General features: G+C 40.9%; 2 protein-coding genes, 2 long non-coding RNA genes and 1 other non-coding gene across 5 annotated transcripts in view; 3 read left to right on the top strand and 2 right to left on the bottom strand.

The window, feature by feature from the left end:
• Positions 1 to 4081: 4081 nt before the first annotated feature.
• Positions 4082 to 6593, top strand: LOC135943528 (uncharacterized). Its single transcript, XR_010575219.1, has 3 exons — positions 4082 to 5122; positions 5183 to 5345; positions 5772 to 6593. It is a non-coding gene; the product is annotated as an uncharacterized LOC135943528 (long non-coding RNA).
• A 181-nt stretch (positions 6594 to 6774) lies between these two features.
• LOC135942250 (uncharacterized) lies at positions 6775 to 8551 on the bottom strand. Its single transcript, XR_010575063.1, has 5 exons — positions 8365 to 8551; positions 7937 to 8020; positions 7755 to 7880; positions 7144 to 7346; positions 6775 to 6965 (listed from the first exon to the last, which is right to left on the bottom strand). It is a non-coding gene; the product is annotated as an uncharacterized LOC135942250 (long non-coding RNA).
• Positions 8552 to 9584: 1033 nt separating this feature from the next.
• Positions 9585 to 9703, bottom strand: LOC135944829 (5S ribosomal RNA). Its single transcript, XR_010575374.1, has one exon. It is a non-coding gene; the product is annotated as a 5S ribosomal RNA (ribosomal RNA).
• Positions 9704 to 10056: 353 nt separating this feature from the next.
• The window catches only part of LOC135942247 (uncharacterized), a 52032-nt gene continuing 37632 nt past the window's right edge, over positions 10057 to 24456 (top strand). Inside the window, exon 1 of the mRNA XM_065488266.1 lies at positions 10057 to 10151. The gene's annotated coding sequence lies outside the window, so the exon portion shown is untranslated. The remainder of the gene's footprint in view (positions 10152 to 24456) is intronic.
• LOC135942245 (uncharacterized) lies at positions 16009 to 23686 on the top strand. The gene is made up of 12 exons (XM_065488264.1): positions 16009 to 16186; positions 18283 to 18375; positions 18843 to 18900; positions 18954 to 19032; positions 19088 to 19290; positions 19354 to 19535; positions 19591 to 19726; positions 19783 to 20008; positions 20059 to 20315; positions 20372 to 20580; positions 20636 to 20714; positions 20776 to 23686. The coding sequence occupies exons 2-12, from the start codon at positions 18367 to 18369 to the stop codon at positions 23616 to 23618; spliced, it is 4281 nt and encodes a 1426-aa protein (XP_065344336.1). The 5' UTR covers positions 16009 to 16186; positions 18283 to 18366; the 3' UTR covers positions 23619 to 23686.

Genomic DNA, 24456 nt, shown 5'->3' with positions numbered 1-24456 from the left:
CAACATTGGAGTGGACAGCGTCAACAGGTAAGGCTGGTGCCCCGACACAGCGACCTTTCGAAGGTGTGGAGAGGATCGAGAGCCCTGCGTTCTCGACAGGAATGGCGCAGATTCCCTCCAACACCTGCGCCTCAATCACAAAAACTGTGCCAATTTGTTTGCGTAGCCTAAATAATATTGTTCAAACTCGAAGAAGAAATAAATTGTGATATTGAAGTTATAAGTTTGTCGCGATATTCAATCTATTTAAATTTGTGCGGCCTCTCTCGATTTTTAGAGATTAATCGCCTTCCAACCGGCACGATTTATGCAATTTATATTTGGTTAGCGTCGTCGAAACACAATTAGCAAAAATTTAACCCCCGCAGGTCTCTATTTTCTATAGAGGGCTAAATGAATTGCTACACGGCTAGATTAATCTAACAGAAAATATCATTTGAGAATTAATTTTGCCTCGCTTTAAGAGTTGCTCCAACTTACATATTTTCTTTACACGAATATTTCTTCTTTTTCGTCTCAGGTCGTTTTCGGTGCGGCCAGAAGCGTCACTACTCGACGCGGAAAGGCGAAGCAAGCCACTTTGCGTTGCCGCTGCTCATTTTTCGTGAGACGAGAGGCAATTCGGCTCGCATCTGCTGCACCATCCAAAATTCCAAACACCGCATCTCCGCGCTCGCTCTCTCTCCCGATTGAAAGCGAGAGACGCTTCGTTCGCGACACTGGCAATTGATTACAAAGCAACACTTTTTGTCCGACTCACAATTAGGCGTCGGCGGCCAAGCTAGTGCCAAATCAGAGCGATTTTTGAGTGTTTTAAAATATCTTCAAAACCAGCCAAAGTCTTGGAAACATTCGAATAGACTTGAATTTTTAACAATTTTATCAAAATATTTATAGAAAATATTGTAAAAATTTAAAACTGGAAATGCTGATGGCGAAATTACCGTGGCTTAGAAGCATTCAGTGCAGTCAGTCAGTAATTATTATTTAATTATTTTGGCATGCTTTACCTTCAAAGGCGGTAAAAAGCTAGCCTTCAAGCGGCTGCCACTCGTTGTTTGCACTAAAAAAGTGCGCTGACGTCCACTCGCCGCGAAAGTCGCACAACATTGTGAGCAGCAGGCGCAGAAAATCTCAAATTCACAGTCGGACACTGAAATAGCGTTTGCCGCCATCGTAAGTGAGATTTATCGCAATTTCAACTTAAGAGGAACTAAATTCAAGGCATCGGTGAGTCTTCCACATTCAATTCGCATCGAAAAGAAATAATTCTATTTTACAGATTATTCAAGTTTTACCAAAATCAAATTAATTTATAAAAATTCTCACCCTTGCTCAAAATAAATCAATTGTTACGATCGATTCTCCAATTTGGAGCATTTTAATTTATTTTATTATTATTTTTCAATTATTTTAACCCAGTTTGGATGCAGAAGGTTGGTTTGAGTAAGGAGCAATATTTATTTGCTTCATTGGGACGCGTGCACCGTGGTGAAAAAAGGGTGAAACGCTGGCAAAGAGATGCTCTATTAAAGAAGTCAGCATATAGTCGCAGCAGAATAATTAGAAAAAGGAACTCACGGGGATGGATAAAAAAGCTCAAATTGGAGTTGAAGCCTGAGAAATGTAGAAAAAGCTTCATGTTCAGCGGGGTTGAGTTCATTAGCGAAAATGAGAGGTCGCGTTCGGCTAGGAGGTTTTTTTTTATTTAGACGAGGCGCCGAGAGAGGGAAGCTGATCGAAAAACACACGCACTCACGAGCAACCTGTTTAATAGACAAACGCAGGCGGCGAAAAGTCTCACTCTTCGCTGAGAACAAGAGAGAAAAGGAGGCAGGCGAAAACAAGTCGGAAGCAAAGACGGATCAAGCTGCACGCTTCGCACTTGGAACTTTTGGTAAGTTTTCCAGCAAAACTGAATAATTTTTTATTACGCTCAAGCCACAAAGCACCGAAAGGATTGATTTTTTTAAATACTATTCCAGCAATTGAAACCAAATTTCAGCCCAAATTTATTTCCCGAAGCCGTGTCTGATTTTCAAAAGCGTTTTAGTACTGAAAAGGAATTTCCAGAAATTATGACTACAAAATTTATTGAAAGAAATAATTGAATTATTCCCAACGGAATTAATGAGACCATTTCATATGGGGAATAGTCGATGTGAGCTACAAAATTGTAGGCTGAGGAAAAGATCGGCCTTCGAAATTATTATCGGCCCTCGACACGACAGCAGCAATTTTAATGTTATCGCGTCGCGCTGGAAATAAATTTATTTTATTCGCGGCTCAATTTGGCGAGCAAAATAAATAAACTGATTCCGTTTCTCACAATCGGCCGCTTGAAACTTGAAATCCGCGATTACAAAAATATTTATCACTTTAATGTTAATAAAAATTTACATATGATCTAAATCCAGAGGAGAATACTTGCGATTGAAAAACCTTTTAATTTATTGCCGGTTTCGGCATCATCTTTAAAAAAGTTTCTCTAGGAAAACAAAACTCAGTAGGGTTTTGGCTAAGAATCGACTTTTGCTTGTTCCATCAGCCTGCAGTTGGAAAATTGCAGCAGCAAGCTAATGAGTTTGCGAGTGTCGATTGCAAAAGAGCACTCGCGGCGTCGCAACGATGGAAGAATGGGCTTCCTTTTTTCCCTCCACCTCTGGCCACATGAGAAAATTTCGAGAAAACCAATTTTCCCAAAGAGAATGTGCACTGCCATCATCAAAGCATTTTTTGTCATAAATATTTTTCTATAAAATTTATTAACATAGAATTTTGTGTTAAATTACTTCAGCGTAATAGGCAAACAATTAATTAATAAATAGATCAGTTGATTTTGTGCACCAGGGTTTTCTTCCTCCGTGCATCTTTATTAAAATATTCAAAATATTGGCTTGCGTGGGTAATTTAATTTGAGAATTTACTCTGTTTAAAAATTTGTTCTTCTCGTTGCGCATATTTAGGGACTGCATAAATATTATTTAAGATGAAATTCAACCAATTTAGCACGATTTATCTATTCAGGCGGTAAAAAGCTAGCTTTTGGCCTTTTTAAGGCAGAAGTAAAATTAATATTTTCTTTAAATTGAGTCGCTCTTTCGGTTGATAGAGAGCGAATAATCTGAGCGGCTGGCTGCCACTCAGTGATTGCAATAAAAAAGGCCGCTGACGTCAATTGCCGCGGAAGTGAGTGTCGCACTATGTTAAGCGTTCGAGTGCCGCAGCCGCGATCATTAAGTAATTGAGAAATTAAGAATCAATCGCCTTTTAAACCTAGAGGAGCAAAAATCAAGGCATCGCGTGTTCCTGATTAACGAAAAAAAAACTATTTTGGAGAATAATCGAGTTTTACCATTTTTTTTCCATTTATAAAAAGTCTCAACCACACGCTTTGAATTCTTGAAATTAATAAATGCCAAATAATAGTTTTTAAAGCAATTTTTAAGGTGAAAGGATTGCTAAATTTTCTTAATATTGATTCGCTGATTTGATTGGTAGAACACAATTTGAGCGGATGTTGAAAAATTGCGAAAAGTTGCACTAAAATCGATCTCAAAGGTCGTCAGTATTTCAATTTTTTTAGCTTGTTCTTAAATTCATTTTTAAAATTGATGTTTGTATTTTTAAGATTTTTCAAAAAAACCCTTGGGTTAATTTTTAAAAGCTGCTGCAACAAGAGAAGCAGAGCAGCCGAGAACCTATGCTGTTTGATTATTTTCTCGTCCAAATTAAATAAAGTGAATTAATAAAATGAATTAGGGGTCGGTAAGGGCGGCAAATCGCAGACAATGGCTAGACGTTGCTTTGGAAGGTGGTGTCCCTGAAGGTGGCACTCGGCCTCGCTTGGCTCTCAGCTCGTGGCGCGAGTCGGAGAAGCGGCACGACGCCACTGCTGTACCCGCGCGCATGCCACAGCACTGAAACACGAGTCAAAAATTTTAACCGAAACCAACTACAAACGAAATTTTTAAAAACAGCCTAACCTGACTCAGAGTATTTTAAGGAATATTTAAAAAAAAAGAATAGATATAAAATTCTGAACAATTAACAAATCAGGGTCTTAACCCTGATGAAGTCGGGGAATTGTTAGCTTGTAGTCGCTGGAGGTGCGCACCTGGTGCTTGGCGGCGACCTGGCCCTTTGGCTTGTGCTTGCGCGAAGGGTACGGTTTGCGGCCGCTCGACACCGACGCCTCGGAGGACGTGGTGGAGTCGCCTCCGAATCGGTGCCCATTGCAGGTTGTTCTTTGCTCTGCACCTTGTGTACCTCCTGATTCTTCCAATCAGGGTCAACCCTCGTCAGGTCAGCGACCTCCTCGCGCAAATAAATATTTTTTTCAGGGCCAATTTTTTATTTTCTTTCCAAATTGCCTTGTAAATCCGGTTTTTTGATTACTTAGAAAGTTTAAAATTTGTTTTGCTGGATAAAAACACCCTGAGATTAAACCCAAAAGATTTCAGATCTGTCACCTACGTTGTTAAGAAAAATTTAATTCAGTATAAATTTGTGAAAAATAATTTTTTTTCACCTCCACATGAAAAAAACCAGCGTTACTAAATTTTGAACCCTTTCAAATGAGGCCCGTAGATAATCAGGGGTCTAAAATGTCGTAGAAAGGTTAAAATGCACCCTGATATCAGGTTAATATTATTTCAAACCAACATTTAAAAATTGTTTAATTCTTCCTTATTTAAATAAAAATTTTCTCACCTGAAGACGGCCGCCTTTCCGACATCAACGACCTGGTCCTGAGGCTGGTCAATGGCCAACAACGTCCAGGGGAAAATCGCCAAATTGAGGGTGCAACAAATTAAGCTGAGCGACGACCGCAGCTGAAAAGTTCCCGCGTGTAATTGGCCAATTTTTAGCAGTGAATAATTTTTATTAGAACTGGAAATTTGGCAAAATTCGGCTGCGGAAACAGTTCACACACGACTCTTGGGTCTTGCCACCTGCCAACAAATTCTCTATCCATCTATTTTTTTCTCAGGGCATTTAATTTTCCTTAAAATAATTTCTTTTTTACCTTTCAGTTGGTACCCTGACGACCGCGAGCAATTGCTGCCGCGGTGATCAGCGGTTCTCCCTGGTGGCGCCAGGTCTTTTAAGAATCTCAAAGGTGCGTTTTACCCTGACCCTGAATTTCCATTTAATTTTAAAAAATAAAATTCACTTTCAGGTTCGTCTGGAGGATCGCGGAAAATATTTGTGCTGGCTGAAAAATTCGGCTGGCGAGGAGACGTTAAAATTGCAGGTGGCGCTGAGTACAGGGTCGACCCACGTGTCCAGCCTCAGCACCAGGTTATCGACGTCGGAGAGGCGGCCGTGTTCAGGACGTTCAGGTGACAATATTTTTTGGTAAAAATAAAAAAATGTCATTTTTGGCAATTTTTAAATTAGTATTTAAATCTAGTTGGTTTAATAACCTGATATCAGGGTGCATTTTAACCATTCTAAAATATTTAAGACCATAGTTTTTTCTAACAGACCCTTTGATAAGGGTTTAAATGTTTAAAAACACATTTGGTTCGAGTGAAAGCAAAAAATTTAATTTTTCACAATATTCAACTGTGAATAAAATTTTTTACAACAACCTGACAGGTTTGAAACCTAACGAGTTTCATCCCAGGGTGTTTTTATTTTGCAAAAATAATTTACATCTTTCTAAGTAACCGAGAACTGGATTTTTAAGGTGTTAAATTTGCCAAAATAGCGCAATTTGGAAAGAAAATTCAAAATCATCCCTTAATGTTTTTATTTATTTGCAGACACGTGGTTAGCTGTTGCGTGAGGAGCTCGCTGACCTGTCGAGGGTTGACCCTGACCGGCAGAAGCAGGAAGCAGCCTTTGGGCCCTCCGATCCGGCTCGACACGTCCTCAGCAGACAGACCTCCGGTCCGGCGGCCGCCTCGGCGAGACATTCGCGTTTTTGCTTCGCTTCTTTTGAATTATGTCGAAAAAACCGTGAGCGGATGTTGAACAAATCGCGAAAAGTTTCACTGGAATCGATCTCAGGGTGCGGTAACCTGTCAAAGGTCGTCAGTATATCAATTTTTTTGGCTATTTCTTAAATTTATTTTTAAAATTGGTGTTTTTAGATTTGAGATCTCTTTGATTACACACGTAATTAAATTTTAGATAATTTTCCAGCTAAAAACGCACATTTGTCATGTTTCAAGGAAGGAAATCACAAATTACAGCTAAAAATCCGGTTGTTAAATTGATCAATACAAATAAATACGTGTGTATTAAAGAATTTAGATAAAGGCTTCATTAATTACCATCGACTCTTTCAATGGGAACATAGCATGATTTTTAATTAATAAAAAAATAAACACTTCAAAGTTAGAGGTAACTGAATTTAATTTTCCTCTTTGAGTCTTTTTCAAAATAAAACTGCCAATTTCTAAGATTTGAGGCAATTTAAAATTAAATAGGTCAAATTTAAGTTTTTAAAATAAATCTTGATTATAAAAAATGAATAGAATGCCAAATCTCAGGCGAATGTGTAGGTTGCGGCTGCACCTTTGCCGCGGAAGAGAAAGACTAATTCGCTTTATTCGCCAACTGATGTGCCGAAACGATTCCTCCGCCTGGTAAACTTTTTGTTTTTTGTGCTAGGATTCTCAAATTTTGTTACAAATTCTAAAAATTCGTATAAAAAATCCCAAAACTGAAGCAGCCGCGAGAGGGAGTGTTGCAGCAGCGCAGCCGAGATGTTTGATTATTATTAATTAAAAGAATAGCGGATTGGCCGGGTTGATAAAATAAAGAAAATTCGAGATTTTTGACAGTACAAAATTGTATTTAAGTAGGGGAGGGGGTAGCGAACTCAGAGACAATGGCCGGACGTTGGTTTGGAAGGTGGTGTCCCTGTCGAGGTGAGAGAGGCGGCACTCGGCCTCGCTCGGCTTTCAGCTGCGAGTCGGAGAAGCGGCCCGACGCCCGTCTTCGCCAAGACACTGCAACACGAGTCCACAATTTAAATCGAAGCCACCTTCAAACCAGGTGAGGACATACATGGCGATAAAAACATCCTACCCTGACTCAGGAAATATAGAGGATTCGTTTGCAAAAATAATTAAATAAAAAGAGCTACAAATCAAATTTTGAACAATTTAAAAACTCTCAGGTCTTTACCCTGATGCCAGGTCGGGGAATTGTTAGCTTGTAGTGGCTGGAGGTGCGCACCTGACCCTTCAGCGAAGGGTACGACTTGCGGCCGCTCGACACTGACGTCTCCACCTCCGAGTCACTGCCCAGGGTGTCCTTTTCTCCACACCAATCAACGGCAACCCTCGGCAGGTCAGCGAGCTCCTCACGCAATGGCTACGCTCACGTGTCTGCAAATAAACAATTTTATTCAGGGTCATTATTTAATTTACTTTGTTTTGGCAATTTTAACACCTGATAAATCGAGATTTCGATCAGCTGGAGAAAACACCCTGATATTTAACCCCAAAAGTTTTCAGATCAAAAAAGGCTAGGAAAAAAATTTAATTCAGTTAAAATTTGAAATATTTTTTGGCCTCGAAATCAATCAAATTAGCGTTTTTAAACCCTTATAAAAGGGTCCCTGAGAAAAAGAGAGGCCTGATATTTTGTAAGGTGGTTAAATTTCACCCTGATACCAGGTTAAAATGATTTTAAACCAGCCAGATACGTTTATTTAACTAAAATATCAATTTTAAAAATGCCAAGATCGACATTTTATTAATATTTTATTATAATTTAAATGGAACTGTTCTCACCTGAACACGGCCGCCTTTCTGACGTCGACGACCTGATGCTGGGGCTGGTGGCATTGTCGGCGCCACCTGCACCGTCTCCTCGCCAGCAGAATTATTCACCGAGCACAAATAATACTCTCCGCGAACCTGAATTTTATTTCAAAAATTAAAATGTGGAAATTCAGGGTCAGGCTAAAACGCACCTTTTTTATTCTTAAAAGACCTGGCACCGCCAGGGAGAGCCGCTGATCACCGGTGGGTATTGCTCGCGGTCCTCAAGGCACCACCTGAAAGGTCAAAAGGTAATTATTTTATGGAAAAATTAAATTCCTTTGAGATTTAAACCTGGTAAAAATTGTAATGGTTCTCAAATTTTCCATTCATTTAAAAATAATCATTCCCTTGCTTCACTTTGCTTATAAATGTTAAAATTAACAAAATTTAAATAGATATCAAGGAAATGGAATTAAATTTAAAGAAATGTGCCCTTGAAATCCACAATTTTTAAATTCTAACCACACCGCAGATAATAAAAATTTCACCCAGCCCTGAATCAGTTTGAAGGTGCGCCCTGAAGGGTCGAAGGGCCCTTTAAATTTCCGCAGGTGCGAATTTAAGGTTTTTTTAATACCTTGGCGTTGTCATTGGCGCAGTTCTCGAGCGCCTTCTCGCACTTGCTCAACGTGTCGGCGCTCTTTTCCCGCAGCTTGCCGAGCGTGGCCTTGTCCGGCGGCGCCAACAGTGGCGCCGACGAGTGCAACAGCCGCTGCATCCCCGCCGATCCTGTGCAAAACGCGAGACGTAAACACAAACACGGGCTCGATCAGCTGCTCTGCTGGCCGTGAAGAAGAAAATAGAGCAGTGGGTGTGGCCGTGTGGGTGAGAGGTGCTGCCCTCGCGTGGCAACTGCGAGAATCATCTGCAGCTTGGCAAGAACTGTGACGTCATGCAATTCGAACACTTTGGGCGCGAAGACCACGTTTGTTTTCAATGGAGAAGGTGTCATGTTCGTGTCGATCGCGTCATTTTCTAACAATAAGAAGACGAGAAGTTAAAGGAGCGGTCGTAAAAATTAAATAAAAAAGGCAAGAATCGAACCATGCAACTTTCAAAGTAAATAAAAAATTACACAAATTTTCCTGAATGAAAATGGGCTTTGCTGAGTGAGAGATGGTAATAATTTTTGAATGGACTGGGAAGCGATTATCGGAGATGAGGAAACTTGATATTTGATCCAATTATTTTGATGCGAAATAAAAATTACCCGCTAAATGTTGGAAGTCGATTGGAAAAAATTTGACTAATAAGTGCCAAGGCCGCTTTTGCCTCTTATCTCGCTTATTTGTGTGCTCCGAGTGGAGATTGGCATTTGGCAGGAGAGAGAAAAATGAAGCGGCAGCTGGAATAAAAAGCAGCGACGAGAGGAGAGACGAAAAAAGGCCATTATTGCGCACTGTCGGGATAAATAAATTTAAACAAATTGTCATCAACGGACAGCTGGCTGGCAGTCCGAAAATCAACAAAAATCATCAATTCGTAGACTCCGAAGGGGGTGCTGATGCAGGGGATGAAGAACGAGCAGGGCAAACCCGATTTAAAAGCACTTTTCCCGACTCCGGACGGAATCGTTGCGTCGATGAGCAATTTTGTTTATTTTTCTTTGTCCGAGACTTCGAGAGTGACTGCGTGAGTGTCTTTTGTGCTTGAGGAGAAAAAATAAATCTCGCTATTTGATAAATAATTAATTTTAATAAACCTGAAAGCTTTGAATTGCACCTAAAAATAAATAAAACGAATTTTTAAGATGAAAATGAAATTTTAACAAAATGCCGATTAGCAAAAAGTGAAATGCGTCTACAACATGCAGTGTTCCCAGGCGGTCACCCATCCAAGTACTGACTGCACTCAATGTTGCTTAACTTCGGTGATCGGACGAGAACCGGTGTTTTCAACGTGATATGGTCGTAGACACCAACGCCTTGACAAGAAACGCTATATAATTTCATGAGATTATATTTATCTGATTAACCAACAGGTGGTAGGAGAATCGTAAAGCGCGGGCACCACAGCAATAACAATTATTACTGCTCCTTTTTAAATCAGAGCGGAATAATTAAAACTTAAGGGGATGAATAAAAATTTGTAGCCACAATAAGCGTACCAAATTTTCGAATATTTTTAAGTTGAGTTGATTTGTGGAAATGAGAGGTCGCGTTCGGCTGCGATTGCACGACCGCGTTTCCCGCGCCTGGCTAGCTCCGACGCCATCTAGCCAGACGCGGGAAATTCGCCGTGTGCAAAAAAACAAAAGAGGCAGTCACGCCAGCCGGCGAGGTGGACCACATCTTCAAGAAAGTAGTGCCAGATTAAAGTTCGAAAAGGAGTGCCCTGACGCCCGAAATGCAGTCCCAGTAGCAGGTAGGGTTCTGAATTGTGGTAAAACACCCAGCGCTCCCCCTGTCGCCACCCAAAAACCCCGAAAAAGGCCCCCAAAGTGCGGCGGCGTCAGCCGCATGGCGCGGGGTGAAGTGAGTCCCGCGTGACATCGAGTTATTTTTGTATTCAGAGGCAAATTGCCGACCTGATATTTAAGTTCCTATGTAATGTCAAGTTGCATAACCATGTAGCGCGAGTCTGGGCCGTAGAAATGGTCAAATAAAAATCGATTTTTAATATCGATGTTTTTTCAGACGACATTTATCGATTTTTTGTAGCTTTACATTGGTTATATAGGACGATATTTTAACATCGATATTTTTCAGACGATATATATCGATTTATATCGATAGTCAAAAACATTTGGTGGCGTCAACTCGCTGCGAAAGTCTAACTATTAATGCTCGTGAGCAGCAGGCGTTGAAAGTCTCACTTCTCACTCATCGACAGACACTGATAGCGTTTGGGTTTTGAGTGCCGCAGCCGCGATCAAAAGTAAGTGAGAAAATAATAATTAATCGCCCTTTAAACGTAGAGGAGCTAAATTCTCGACATCGGTGAATTTTTCCGATTCAGTTCGGAGCGAAAAGAAAATTTATTTTGGAGATTAATCGAGTTTTACCGAAATTAAGACTTTTTAAACAGTGTCACCATGACGCGTAAAATTTTTAAATTAATAAATATCGCCAATTGATATTGCTTTCGCGACAATTCTTATTGTAAAAGGAGGTGTAAATTGCTAAAAATGAGTTTGTAAAAAATGCGACCAGAGCTGAAGTCTGTGCGAGCGGAGGCAAAGCTAATTAATTTCCTCTCGAACCACACATGCAACAAGAAAAGGCAATTTAATTACATTTTTATTGCTGATTTTTATTATTCAATTGGTATAAGCTTAGTTTTGGATGCAGAAGGATTGTGTTTGTGGGTCAACAGAAATATTTATTTGCTCAATTGTGATGTGCGCCATACATTACAAAAAAGGGCCAGATGTGGATGGATAAAAATGCTAAAATTAGAGTTCTTTAGCCTTGTTACAAGCCTGTTTTGCAAATTTGCAAAAAGCTTTAGGCATGAGTTGGTTTGCAAAAATGAGAGGGCGCGCGTGTGGCTGCGAGTTCTTTCCGGGTCGTGTTTTTTATTTGTACGAGGCGCCGCGAGAGGGAAAGAAGCTGCTTTGCTAGAGCCCACTCGCGCGCAGCCTCTGTTTGCACACTCGACGGACAAACGCGAGCAGCGATAAAAAGCAAGAGAGATAAGGAGGCAGGCGCACGCGAAAGTCAAAAGCGATCAGAGCAAAAAATCAGCCAAATCAGAAGGAAAGGACGGACCTTTTTCACTCGGCACTCTTGTTAAGTTTTCCAACACTCGCTACTCAACTACTTGCCGGATCAGAAAGCACCAAAAAAAGCAAATTTTAAATTCCTGCACATGAAAAAAATGGTGGCTAAATATATTTTCCGAAGCTGTGTGATTCCTTAATACCGTTTTATTTACAAAACAGGAAATTTGTGTGAAAAAAAATAATTTGAGAACTTATTTCAGCCATTAATTAATTAATTTATCTCACCAATTAACCTACTGAAAATAGAATCTTTGCTAAAGAAGAAAAAAGTTTCACATTCTCAACTTTTCACCAGGTTTCTAAATAAGTTTAAAAAATTTGAGGCAACAATGTACTATATTAAAGCTCTTTTGATATTCTTTGTGTGGCATTGGCTCCTCATTAGGATTTTCTCTTTTAATCTCTTAAGAGATTAAAAGTACCCCAAGAAAATCAATTTCTAATTTAAAAACTAAACTTGAGACGTAAAATAATGAATTTTATGTAAGCGCAATTATTTAGGCCACATTCAAATAAACTTAAAAATTGCCCTTTTAGTCCGTGCAGCCGGAGAAACGTTTTCTCTCAGAGCCCGTCCGCACGTTCGAACTGAAGAGAGACTCATTTGCCTGCTTTAATTATATTTTATGCGTGATTTTTATAATTCAATTGGTCTAAGCTTAGTTTCGATACACAAAAGGTTGTGTTTGAGAGCGAGCAGAAATATTTATTGCACCACGCGTTAAACCAAAGGGTTAAACAGGCAAAGAATGATATTATTTAGAATTAATCAATTTATGAGCAGTTAAGAAGAGCGCAAATCCTCTTTATAGTGGTGGTTATTTTCTGCATGGAAAAAAGTGAGAGGGCCTCTGAGAATATGCTTGGCAACAGAGGAAAAAGTCTACGTCTGGGTCACTGCCAGCGCCATTTGAATGTTAGTTATTTTTTGTCAGGCTGGGCCAACAAATAAATTAAGCAGACTGTGTTTTAAATCAAAATATTATCAGTATAATTAAAAGAATTAGATGGCCAATATTGATATTATATGCGAAACAAACTACTTGAAATTAAGCGCAGAGTAGCCCTTTGCATCCGCCGTTCTAAAAAAAAAAAACATCCACCGGCACCGCATTTAAGAGAGGCGCAAAAAGCGCAGGAGAGAGAAGCAACACTTTCCTTGCGGGGCCTCTCGTCTGCTCTGCTCTTCCTCTTGCAAATCGCGAGCAAATTGGAAACTGAGACTATTTTCATTGCAATTATTGGTGTTGCCTGATCAACAATTTCTTTTCTCTAAAAATTAACTCGCGCATACTGAAATTGTGCAGAATGTGTAATTAAAAAGCACGCGTCCATGTTCAAGGAGAGACAAGCGATCGGCAGATTTTTAAATTTAAATTTATTCTGCCAAAATGAGGTTAAAAAGTTCTTTAATTAACAAGGAAAATCATTTTCCAGCCTTCAGATTTGAAATTCCTGACAAAAACCTTTCAAAAGCCGGCCGGAAACTCAGAACCAACAGATCCTCTTCGCCAAGTCAGAGTTCAACCTAAAATTAAAAAAAAAACGGGGAGTGCTTTCCCGTTGGCCGCCGCGACCATTGCGTTCTCATTGACACAGCTGGAAAGAAAATGAATTAGAAATGCAGCCAGATTTGCACTCGCAGTCGACTTATTCGCTCCGTCACACAGTCAGAAATAAATAAATAAAGTTTTATCGCTGCTGCGACGTCAATTGGAGCAATCGCCGCCATGTCCGCGCTTCGCCTCTCATTAATTATTGTTTAACATCAAATTGATCCGCTTTATCTCTACAAAATTCGGCTGCAGAAACGCTTCTAGCACAAATCTCTGCTGTTGCTTCCTGAAATTAGATTTTAAAATGTGAATAATCGAGTTGAAAATTATTTGACGGAACACAATCAGTTTGTAAAAAATGCGGCTCGAGCCACATATTTCCTTTAGAGCCATTTTCGGCGGACGTGCGGAGAAAAGAAAAGAAAAAAGGAATCGATGCATACATTTGGAATTTTAATTGTGGAGGAACAATAAGGCCGGCCGAGTGGCACCAACAATCCTGTTTTTCACGACACTTTTCAGCCCCTGGCCAAGAAAATCAGCTCGTGAATATTTTTGGCTCTTCACAAATTATTAATTGCAAACTGGGGGTTCACTTGGAGGGCTGGCAAATTTAGAAAGAAGAATTGGTCTCGGTTTCCGCGGCTCTCCTGCAGCTCTTCCGCGGAGAAATTATCGCGAATTGAAGCCGCAGCTGTTCGCTTCCACAGGGAGAGTTTTTTGTCTTTGCAATTCGTGTCGCGTCAATTTTTTGCCTTCCTCGCAATATTTGCACTTGTCTATTATTTTTAAGCAAGGAGAGCACATTTCATTTCATCTGTGAGAAATGCTTGTTATATATCAATCGACACAGCAGGTAATTTACTCGCGCAATCCGCCAAAATCCGACTGCAACTCGCTTTTATCACTTCTCCTCTCTTAAAAAAATGGCTAGAAACACCCTTTGCTGCTCTTGCCACCTGAGATGAACTTTAAAATGTAAAAAATAGAGTTGAAAATTGTTTGGCCTATCACAAAAATCGGCCACTTTTTATGTTTCACTTAGAACCGCAGAGTTCGGATGCAAACAGGCAAAGGGACGCTCTTTTAAAGAGGTTAAGACTGTCCCAGCGGAATAAATAAAAAAAAATGCGAGTCCTTTTTTCCGGCGGCTTGGTTTTTTATTGAGACGAGGCGCCGCGAGAGGGAAGTTGCTCGGCCACGAAACAATTGAGGCAGCGATGAAAAGCCTCGCTCTTCGAATAAAATAAGTCGCGAGCGAGCGAGAGCAAAACCAGATGGAACCTTTCTCGCTCGGCACTTTTTGTAAGTTTTCCAGCACTAGAATTATTTTTATTCACGCAGAGCCAGAAAGCGCCGAAACGATCGAATTTTAGTATTCTCGCAATTCACCAGTTGCATAAATCCAAAGTGTTCGAAGCCGCCAACAGATGGTGCCACCGTAGACTTTCGATTTTAAGGCACTTCCGCTGCGATTTCAGACTCAATCTAGCTACTGTGCATTCTTCAATTAATTTGCTATTTTTGATATTCGCGGTTCAATTTGAGGAGGAAAAATATGAACTGATTTCGCTTTTGAACTACTTGAACAGAGGAGTGTTAGATAATTACTACGATGAAATTAATTTCAATCTGCGATGCCAAAAATATTAATCACGTTTAAATAATTTGAGGCAAAAAATGATGTTAAGTGTTGATCTGAAATTTACTTGATTTCAAATCCCGAGATTAAAAAAAACCACCTGTTATGCCATCAGCTCCCTCTATTAGAAAGACTTGAATAAAATTTATGTAAATCTTTAATTATTATTAATTCTGAAAAGATATTTTAATAACTTGGTGTTGAAATTTCATCGCAATAGAAAGTCCCTCGCAATGCACGCCGCAGATGATATCTTTTCCTCTCGCATTGATAAGGAATTTTCAATAGAGTCAAAGCAGTGGGAGATCGAGAATTGCAGTAATTATTAATTAAGCACTCGCCAATTAGTTTTTCTGCGCACTTTGGGAAACAAATATTTAATGAATGTGTTGTAAATTAGGCAATAATTGTGATTCCCATAACGTGGATATTATCCCCTTGTCCATTTATTTCTAATAATTCGCGCCGCGCGAACTACGAGTGTAAAATAATGCAGCAAAAAGGAAAAGAGTGCCGGAGAGACTGCCCGCCTGAGCTGCGAGCGAAATATGTGTGCCACGAGGAAAGTGTTGCGACCTCTCGCACCAAAGTCAGTCAGTCACCCATTAGCCACTGTCCGCCGACTTTTTGCGCTAAAAGGACCCGGCAAATTATTGGAGCGGCTGACGTGCTTGATGGCCCAAAACGCAATTAAATTAGATTTATATTCTTATATTCACTGCTCTGTCTCGGAAATGGGAAAAACACTTTGCGCACGATTCTCGCTGCTCTTGCCGGCTGAGATTAATTTGTTTTAAACAATCAAGTTGAAAATTATTTGATGGATCACAATCAGCATTTCAGTTTGTAAAAAATGCGGCCAGAGCTGAGGTCGTGCGAGCGGAGGAAAGGCAAATTATTTTTTCTCTCAAGCCAAATTTGGCGGACGTGGAGCTGCTTTTCAACAAGAAAAGAAAAGAGAAACGGGAATCGGTGCTCTCATCGTCTCATTACATTTTATTGCTGGTTTTATTATCTGGTCGCTTTTTATTTTTAATTAAAACCAGAGTTTGTTTAAACAGACAAAGAGATGAACTTTTAAAAAGGTTTTAGGATCGTCGCCGCGGATTGATTGAAAAAAGCATCTGATGGGGATTGAAAAAAGGTCAAATTGTAGTCCAAGTCAAAAGGCAGCTTCAGAGGTTGAGCCGATGAGTTAATTTGCGGATATGAGAAGCAGCGTGCGGCTGCGAGGGCATTAACCGCGGCTTGTGTGTCGAGTTTTTTATTGAGACGAGGCGGCGAGAGAGGGCAGCTGGATGCTCCCTTTGCCGCACACTCACGCGAAGCCTCCCATTGTCAGTCAGAGGCGAAAAGTCTCACTCTTCGCTCAGTTAGAGCGAGAGAGAAAAGGAGGCAGCGACGCACATGAGTCGCGAGCGCGAGAGCAAAACCGGAAGGAAAGACGGACGAGCAGCACTCTCGATCAGCACTCTTTGTAAGTTTTCCAACACTCATAACTATTTGCCGGGTCAGAATTATTTCTAATTACGCACAGTCGGCAAGCACCAAAAGGTTTGATTTTTCAATTTCTGCACTTTAAACAAACTTTCGGCTAAAATTTGTTTTCCGAAGCCGTGCGTGATTTTTAAAAGCGTTGCAGTATTTTAAAGGAATTTTAAATCAGAAATTATAATTTGAAAATACATTGCTGCCGCCACTCATTGTTTTAACTACTGAAGATAAACTTTTTGCAAAAAGGTGACATATTTCACATTCTCAATTTTTCACCAAACTTTTCTACATTTTGAAAACCTTTCTGGTATTGTCAATTATTTGCATCGCGATTAGTTAGACTTTGCATATCGAGAAAGTCTAACTTGCAAAATTGCTCGGCCGAGAGAAGCATCGCTGGCCTTGGAAACATTATCTGCGGCCGTGCCGTCGCCGCAGGAAAGTCGAAAGAGGGGGAAGCATTCAATTTATTCGCGGCTCGTTTTAAAGAACAAAATATGCGAACAGATTTTGCTTTTTTTTATTCCAGCCCCTTCAAACGGTAGCACCTTACCTAATTTAATGAAATTAATTTAAATCTGCGAAGGGCAAAATATTAATCGCACGTATAAATATTTCAGGCAATAATTTTGATCCGAAATTACTTGATTTAAAAATCCCGAGAGCTAAAAAACTTTTCATTTGCCACCTGCTTTGCAATGAGCTCCTTGCATTAAAGAGACTTTCAAAAATTGGATTCATCTTGAGCTATTAACACTCAATATATTAAGATCCGCTGTTTTCGCAGAGTCCGCAATTAAAAAAAAATAGAAATGCCAGATTTGCGCCGAAGGGACAGATTCCTCAGTTTTTGCGCCGGCCGCCTTAATCACAAACACGCCCAACTTGAAATAATCAAGTAGGACTTTTTGTTGGTTGCAGTGATGTTAATTGGAGCAATCGCTGCCGCGTGCCCGCCCGCGCGTCGCGACTCTCACATCAACGAATCAAAATTAATATTTAAGATTAAATATTTTTCTCTAAAAGCGGTTAAAATCAAGCCTTGCTCTTTTTAGAATTGAGTCGCTGTTTCGATTTAACCTAATCTGAGGGGCTGCCAGCACTCGGCCCAAGGTTCAGGTTCAGGTGCAGAGGTCACCGAAACCAAGCCGGCCGTAGGTTCACAGCACTTAACTCCTCTGTCGCACTCTCGCCTCTCACAGGGCGCGTGCCGTTTGTGACGTCATTCACAACTGGGGGGCGATTTGGGCCACTTTGGCTCCGAACATTTGGGTTTCATTGGTGCCGAAAAATCAGCAAAAATTCTAGTTTTTTGGTTTATTAATCTTGCTAGCGATTTCGGCCAAAAACACGTCTATTAGACCCCGGAAGATAATGCACCAGACGCACATACCCCGGCTTCACCAATTTTTAGAGAAACCAAATGTGTTTTAATAAATAAAATAAAAAAAAATAGGAGGAGAGCAGCTTGATGTATAAGGCAATTTTTGGATTTAATAGGAGTTTCAATTTTTCGACCATCCGCTCGGAGTTTCTCCTATACCCTGAAACCAAGGAAAAAAATTCCACCCGACCTATGGCCAACTACCCCTGAGATATGCCTTTGAACGCGGCGTAGCAATGCCCCGTCAGGCCTCTTTAACACAAATTAATAATTTTTGCCTTATTAGTAACATATTAGCTCCGGCGCTATGGGTCCGATTGAGCAAACTCCGATCGAACGGTAATACTTAATCGACCCAATTAAAGCCCGTGTGACCCTTCCAGCCCCACGGGCTGGTTAAACTGCGTAAAATCTGTTTTAATTTTTAATTTTTGGCCCCGATTAGCCCAAATGAGCCTCAAAATATGCGCGGTTTTGTTTCCAAATTCGGTCGATTCGTTTTTCGGGGTTGGTAATGGCGATCTATCAACCTCCGTGCATAACTTCCCCTTTCAGATGCGAGCAAAAGCCCTTTTTTCGATTGTAGCTACGGGCAAATCGCTGCCTTCGGCGGCGACAATAAAGGAGTTGAATTTCGCTAAAAAGAAACTATATCTCTACAACGAATTCTCCTATTTTGAATGTTTTTTTTTCAGATTGAGCTGCAGCTTTAATTTTGGAGTGGCTGTCGTGTTGCAAGCTTCCGCGAATCAAAAGAAAGAGGCTCACTCCAGATCCAGATGGCGAAGGTAACTGTGAAATTTTAATTTTCGTTAAAACGGTAAGTTTCAATGAACGACCTACACAAAATTAGGGACAGAAACCAATTCATCTCCCTCGATGACGACGCACGTCACATCGACTCGGTGGCTGCATGAATCCTCATCCATTTTAATTTTTCCTTTTTCTTGATAATATTATTATTTAATAGTCTAACAATGAGATGTGACTGTTGTGTGTATTAAAGATTGTCATTGTTTGACAGCATGTGTACACACAAAAATGAAGGTTAGAAAAACGTTTTTACAAGAGCGAAAAGAACGAGCCAGGGTTTAATCATTTTGAACTGAGTAGTATTTTAAGTATTCAGGTGTAAAAAGTCAGAAAAAGCGGCCACATTCAAAGACTAACCGGGCCTTTTCAAATTGCTACAAGTGCCGTTCTTAAAAATGAATTAGCCATTTCATTTGGAATTTATTTAAAATTCACTTCACAGAAAAGGAAGATAGAGAAACATCAAACTATGGATGAGATGGAGGAGATTTTAAGACAAGGTAATTTTTTCCTAACTAATTTTGAACCTAACGGCAAATCACCCATTTTCCAGGTGAGGCTCAAGGTCATCCAAAAGGTCCAGCGAATCTTGGTTTCTTTCAGTTCGAATCAGGCAAAGGAAATGCAGACAAGTAAATTTTCTTATCTATTAAACGCCATTTAGTTTAAATCAACTTTTCTTTGCAGCGTGTTCGTTCTTGTCGTCCATTACGATTTCCAAAACACGACGAAATTACGAAACTGTGATGCGCGAGACGTTGAGAAACTGGAAACGACCTTTGGAAAGAACCGGAACTGTAATTTCCGCAGCCTTTATAGACCGAAAAAGGAAATTGTGCTCGATCTTCTCGGCAGCCAGGAAAAGCTCTTGCGGTTTTTCTCCTCAAAAGGTTAGCAATAATCGAATCTACAAATCGTCACATCCGGTTTTAATTATTTTAATTTCAATTCAGACAAAATCCCGTCGGTTTTCGAGCTGTACTTCCTCTCTCACGGCAACGAAAATGGAGTCATCTACACTGATTACTGGAGCAAGACACTCAGTGATTTTATTTCCTTCACGACAGAAGACGTTTTCAACTCCCTGAAAAAACTGCATGGATTCGAGAAAAGCTTGAAGTTTGTCAACTTTGGCGTAAGTTTGCTGTAGCATAACTAAAAATGCAATTAATCAAAGCAAAATTCCACAGCCGTGTAGGGGAAATCTAGACGACGCAAAATTCGACCGAAAAAAGGATTACAAGGACTACGAAAACAAAAACTCTTGCCGAATCACGTCGGCTCCTGAAATGCCCAACACAGTCATCGTTTATTCAACAGTCGAGAGTAAAATTTCACGGAAATCACTAAATAAATAGCATTTATAAGTTATCGTCTTTCAGCAACCATGGCTAACACAAGTGAACGCGGTTCCTCGTTCGTGAACAGCATGTGCGATGTCTTGAGCCAGATCAACGAGGATAAGCCTTTGTTGTTATTCCTCACGTCAGTCCAGCACAAAATGCACAAAGCGTCTATCGCCGGACCGGACTTCGCAACAAACCTTCATCTTGGTCAGACGCCAGAGGTCAAAATGTTCTCATCAGACACAAGCTTTTCCTTCTCAAGGTAATTTTGGTATCCTCGAAAAATTAAATAAGAAACGTATTGGTTTCTAGGTCATTGATAGCTGCAACATCTGTTTCAAGAACTGATTCGCGCATGGAAAAAGCAGCAACAATCACGTCAACGTCTGAATTTTTCTCTTGGAAGTCGGACGAAGGACAAAACATCCGAGGGCGGCGAGCCTTCATCTTTTATGAACAGCAAACAAGAGAAGTTGAAGAAATGGAAAAAGCTCTGCGGCAAAACTTGGATTTTGATACAAGACTTTGGAAGTGGAAAAAAGAATCTTTGGACGTTTATTTCAATCAAGGTTTAGTATTACAAGAACCAAAAAAGATGCACACTTGCAAACGTTTGACTTTGTAGTTCGCGAGATGGAGCATGACGTCGGCTGCGTTTTGACTTGCATTTTCGGCCAAGTGAGCGAAAAAGAAGAAGTTTGCGTGCTTGTGAACGGAGAAGAAAAACCAATTGCCGACATTTTACACGGATTTATCGGCCCGAAAAATGACAAACTGATCGGAAAGCCGAAAATCTTTTTCATCGTTGACCAAAAGGCGCAGGAATGCGATTCTGTGAGCTCCATTGTTCTCTTTTGTTCAATATTTTTTATTCTTGGTTCGATTTTAGCACAATTCATCAAAGAGCCAATTTGAGGTGTCCTCAACGAACCACAGCGGCTGGCTTGTCATGATTTTGAAGGACAAAGGTAGCGCCCAATTCGTTCATTTTTTAACTTAATGGTTAATCCAACACGGTTTATTTCGCAGACTTACTGGAGCAATTGATCGGAATCTTTAAAGGAGATGAGCTGAAAAAAGGGAGAAGTTTGCAAGAGCTTTTAGTGCCACTGCTTTCAACTGGAACTAAAAAAGAGTTAACTCTGCTTAACTCGACGCTTCAGTACTTACTTGATTTTCCCGACTGGCCGAGGACTTTCGTAAAACCAGATTTGAAGTTTAGAGACAACAGGAAAAAGATTTGCTTCGAGGATCTGATCGGAGAGGCGAAAATGTTGCGAGAAAACCAGGTTTGGCTGTTGAGTTCGGTGGCTGGCGCAGGAAAAACGACCGTTCTCAAAGAAATCGCTTTCCAAATCGGAAAATCGGATCAAGACGCGAGAGTTTTGAATATCTCCTTAAATAAAAACTTTAAAACATTAACAAAACCTCGAGTGGATGCAGTCGAATTTCTAGCAAAAACCACAGGGAATTCCTCTGAAGACATAAAAAATTGGATTGCTCAGAAAAAAGTAGTCGTCTTCCTGGACGGTTTCGACGAAACTTGTCCGCACAGCAGGGACAAAGCTCTCGGAATAGTGAGGGCTTTGAAAGAAAAAAGAGTTCCACTCTGCGTGGCAACGAGACCGCACGAAGCGAAAGTGATCGAGAAAACGGTTGGCAACGCTACACTTGTTGAAATAGAGCCATTCGATGAAGCAAAGCAAATCGAGTTTCTGCAGTCTGTGACCGATATGAACGAGGAAGAAATCAAAAGAGTACTTCATGCCGTCAAGCAAATAGGCCTTTCAAGAAGCTCTATATATCCATATTACGGGGACAATATCCTGGTTAAATCTGGTGGAAATCAGAACACGATTCTGGTCAACCCGCTGCACCTGTCGTTAGTTGCTCAGAGCAGCAGCGAAGGAAATTTATTCCAAATTTACGACAAAGTGGTGAGGAAGAAGGTACAAAAGGGTTTGGAGAGGAAATATGGCTGCAAACAAGTGGAAGACGATAGTATTGACAAAGAACTGATCCCTCTTCTGTTGATCGCGTTTCGCTATATGAAAAACGAGCCGCTTGTCGGACCTGGAGTGACGAGAGAAGATTTGGCGAAGATGAACGACTATGGAGTCGCAACCGTGGAGCAAGAAAGGGTCACTTTCCTCCACCAGACATTTGCAGAATTCCTCGCCGCCCAACAGTTTTTGAAAAACGTGGAAGAGTCAGGCAATTTTGATTTTGAATTTATTGGCAAATGGGATATGGAAGAGGTCAGAAAGTTTGTCGATCTTTTCTACTCGACTTTGGAAAAGGAGGAAGAGATCGAGTTCCCCACGGAAATAAAAGTGCCCGAGGAAAATTCAAACAAGTCTGCTCTGTTTCTGATTCATGTTTGCAAGAAAAACCTCAAGCATATTTTTAAAGTGCTGAAGCCACACATTACTTTTTGTGACGAGCAAATGGAAAAATATTCCCTTCCCTGGGATGATGATGATGGAGAACTTGGTTGTATAAAACACTCTTCTTCCATTTGCGTGAATTACGCTATTACATTGCTGGTCTATTCGATAAGAAGCGAAGAAATCGCCACGGAGCTGTTGAAAATGAACGTCATCGATTCACGAACCTTGGAAGAATACATTAATGTAGTCCTCACAGAAATCGCCTGTTACAACGCAATCTCCGTGTTCAACCAGCTAAAAGAGACTTTCCCCAACTTCGTCGAGCTGCTCAGAAAATCAAGTTCCAACGCCGGCGCCGGTTTCACAGCGGTAGCTAATGATAACGATGAGATTCTCGAATTGTTGCTGGAAAACGGATTCGGCAAAGATAATTTAAAACGTTTTATGTATGGACGCACCCTTTACCTTGCTTGCCAAGAGGGGAGACTCAAGTGCGTTAAAATTCTCCTCAAACACGGCGCCAAACAAGCCTTTTGTGACGATGAAATTTGGGATCCTTTGAACGTAGCTGTGAAGTACGGCCACCTGGATATTGTCAAGCTTTTCGTGGAGGAGGAAATTAGCGGATCGGCCCGAGATGAGGTGACGCTTGAGGCAAATATTTTTCAGACAGTGAAGGAGTACAATGGCGATTTCAACGCTTTCCACCATGCCATCTCTTACAGAAAAAAGGATATAGCTGAGTACCTGCTCTCAAAAAGTCCAGCCTTGAAACACATCCCGACAGAAAAGGAGAAAAAGAGTCCTTTGCAGCTGGCTGTGGACCGCCGATTCGGAGAGTTCCTGGTCTGGCTGGCGAGAGAAGTCGGCGACGACCTGAGTTCTTTCATTCCGAGCGGCGAGCGACAAGATTGGACCTTTAAAGATCACTTCTACTACGATCACTTCCGGCTGCTGCGAGGCGACCTGACGGAAACGGACGAGCGAGGCAAAACCCTTCTCCACTTGGCCGCTCAGCACGGAAATTTGCATTTCGTCCGCGAGTTCATCACGAAAGGCGCCGACGTGGCTGCCAAAGACGCCAACGGATGGAACGCCTTGCACTTCGCCTGCAGCTACGCCGATTTCATTTACAGGCACGACAATTCAGAAGTGGTCAGACTCGTGCACTTAACTAACCCTCGACTAGTGAAGCAAACGACAAATAAAGAAGAAACTGCACTGCACATTTTGGTGAGCAACAGTTTCGAACGCTTATCTTCCAGCAGTTATAGATGGTCAGGCACAAAAACTTTTCACTTCCTTGTGTATGAAGCAGGGGTGGACTTGGAAGCCAGGGACAGCAAAGGCCGCACGGCAGAGGACGTGGCCAATGATTTACACCGTGATACTTATTGGAGACATTTAAGTGAAAAAGATATTTCAGGCAGAAGTGGAAGGTTTAGGATAAGAGGAAATTTGGTAACCAGTGACTTTGAATGAGTTAATGAAATGAAATATCATATATTATCTCGGAAAAATTAATAAATTCATTTATTTGATAAAAAGTTTGTTTTCTGGTTTTTTATTCTGGCGTTACCCTATATCCGTTATTTCCAATTATATTTTATGTCAGGGATTTGATCATCAAATGCGGCTTCTTAAAATTAAAAAGAAATAGAATTTAGCATAGCAGGCCACAAAAATGCAATCAAACTTGTGATCATTTAATGCTTGCGAGAATTTTCAATTTCCCTATTTCGGGCCTCTTGACGGAATACTTTCAAAAGGTTCAAAACTAAACCTCCGCGCCAATGTGGTTTCGAAGCAGACGGAAAAGCTTGCCGTGGCGGCGGCTCCTGCGCTTTGAAGCGACACGCCCTGGCCGCCGCCGCTCGTCACCTTTGCTACTACGTCGATGACAAACTTTTTCCTTGACAGACTTTACTCATTTCGCAAAACATAGATTCTTTCCACTTCTTGTTTCTGTCAATTTGAAATGTTAATGACTTACGAGGTTTTTCCGGTTTTCCACTCGCAGAGATGTGCAACGTGAACGCCCGGCCGTTCTTTCAGTTAAAATTCGGTCGTTTGTCGGATGGCCTCCTGATTGGACAGGTGTTGGAATCGACCTTTTACCTGGGCCACCCTACCGACCTTTATCAGGGTGCCCCGACCTGACATCCTATCCCAGGCCGCATTTTAATGCTTTTTCGTCAGCCTCACCTGTCACCATCCTTCCTCAGGTCGCACCACCTGAGCACTGCTTTTTCGCGGGGTGCGGGAAAAATACCGACCTCGATTTGTCGATTCGGCAGGGAATTAGCGGGAAAGTAGCGCA

The sequence above is a fragment of the Cloeon dipterum genome, chromosome 4 (assembly GCF_949628265.1).
Source record: "Cloeon dipterum chromosome 4, ieCloDipt1.1, whole genome shotgun sequence".
In the NCBI taxonomy this organism is placed as follows: Eukaryota; Metazoa; Arthropoda; class Insecta; order Ephemeroptera; family Baetidae; genus Cloeon; species Cloeon dipterum.
The sequence above is the reverse complement of the archived record's forward strand: the minus strand, read 5'-3'. Positions and strand labels throughout refer to the sequence as shown.

Coding starts and splice junctions, on each gene's coding strand:
- LOC135942245 (XM_065488264.1), top strand. Junction 19,033..19,087: donor GGCAAAGGAAATGCAGACAA/GTAAATTTTCTT, acceptor TTTTCTTTGCAG/CGTGTTCGTTCTTGTCGTCC. Junction 20,009..20,058: donor ACAAGCTTTTCCTTCTCAAG/GTAATTTTGGTA, acceptor ATTGGTTTCTAG/GTCATTGATAGCTGCAACAT.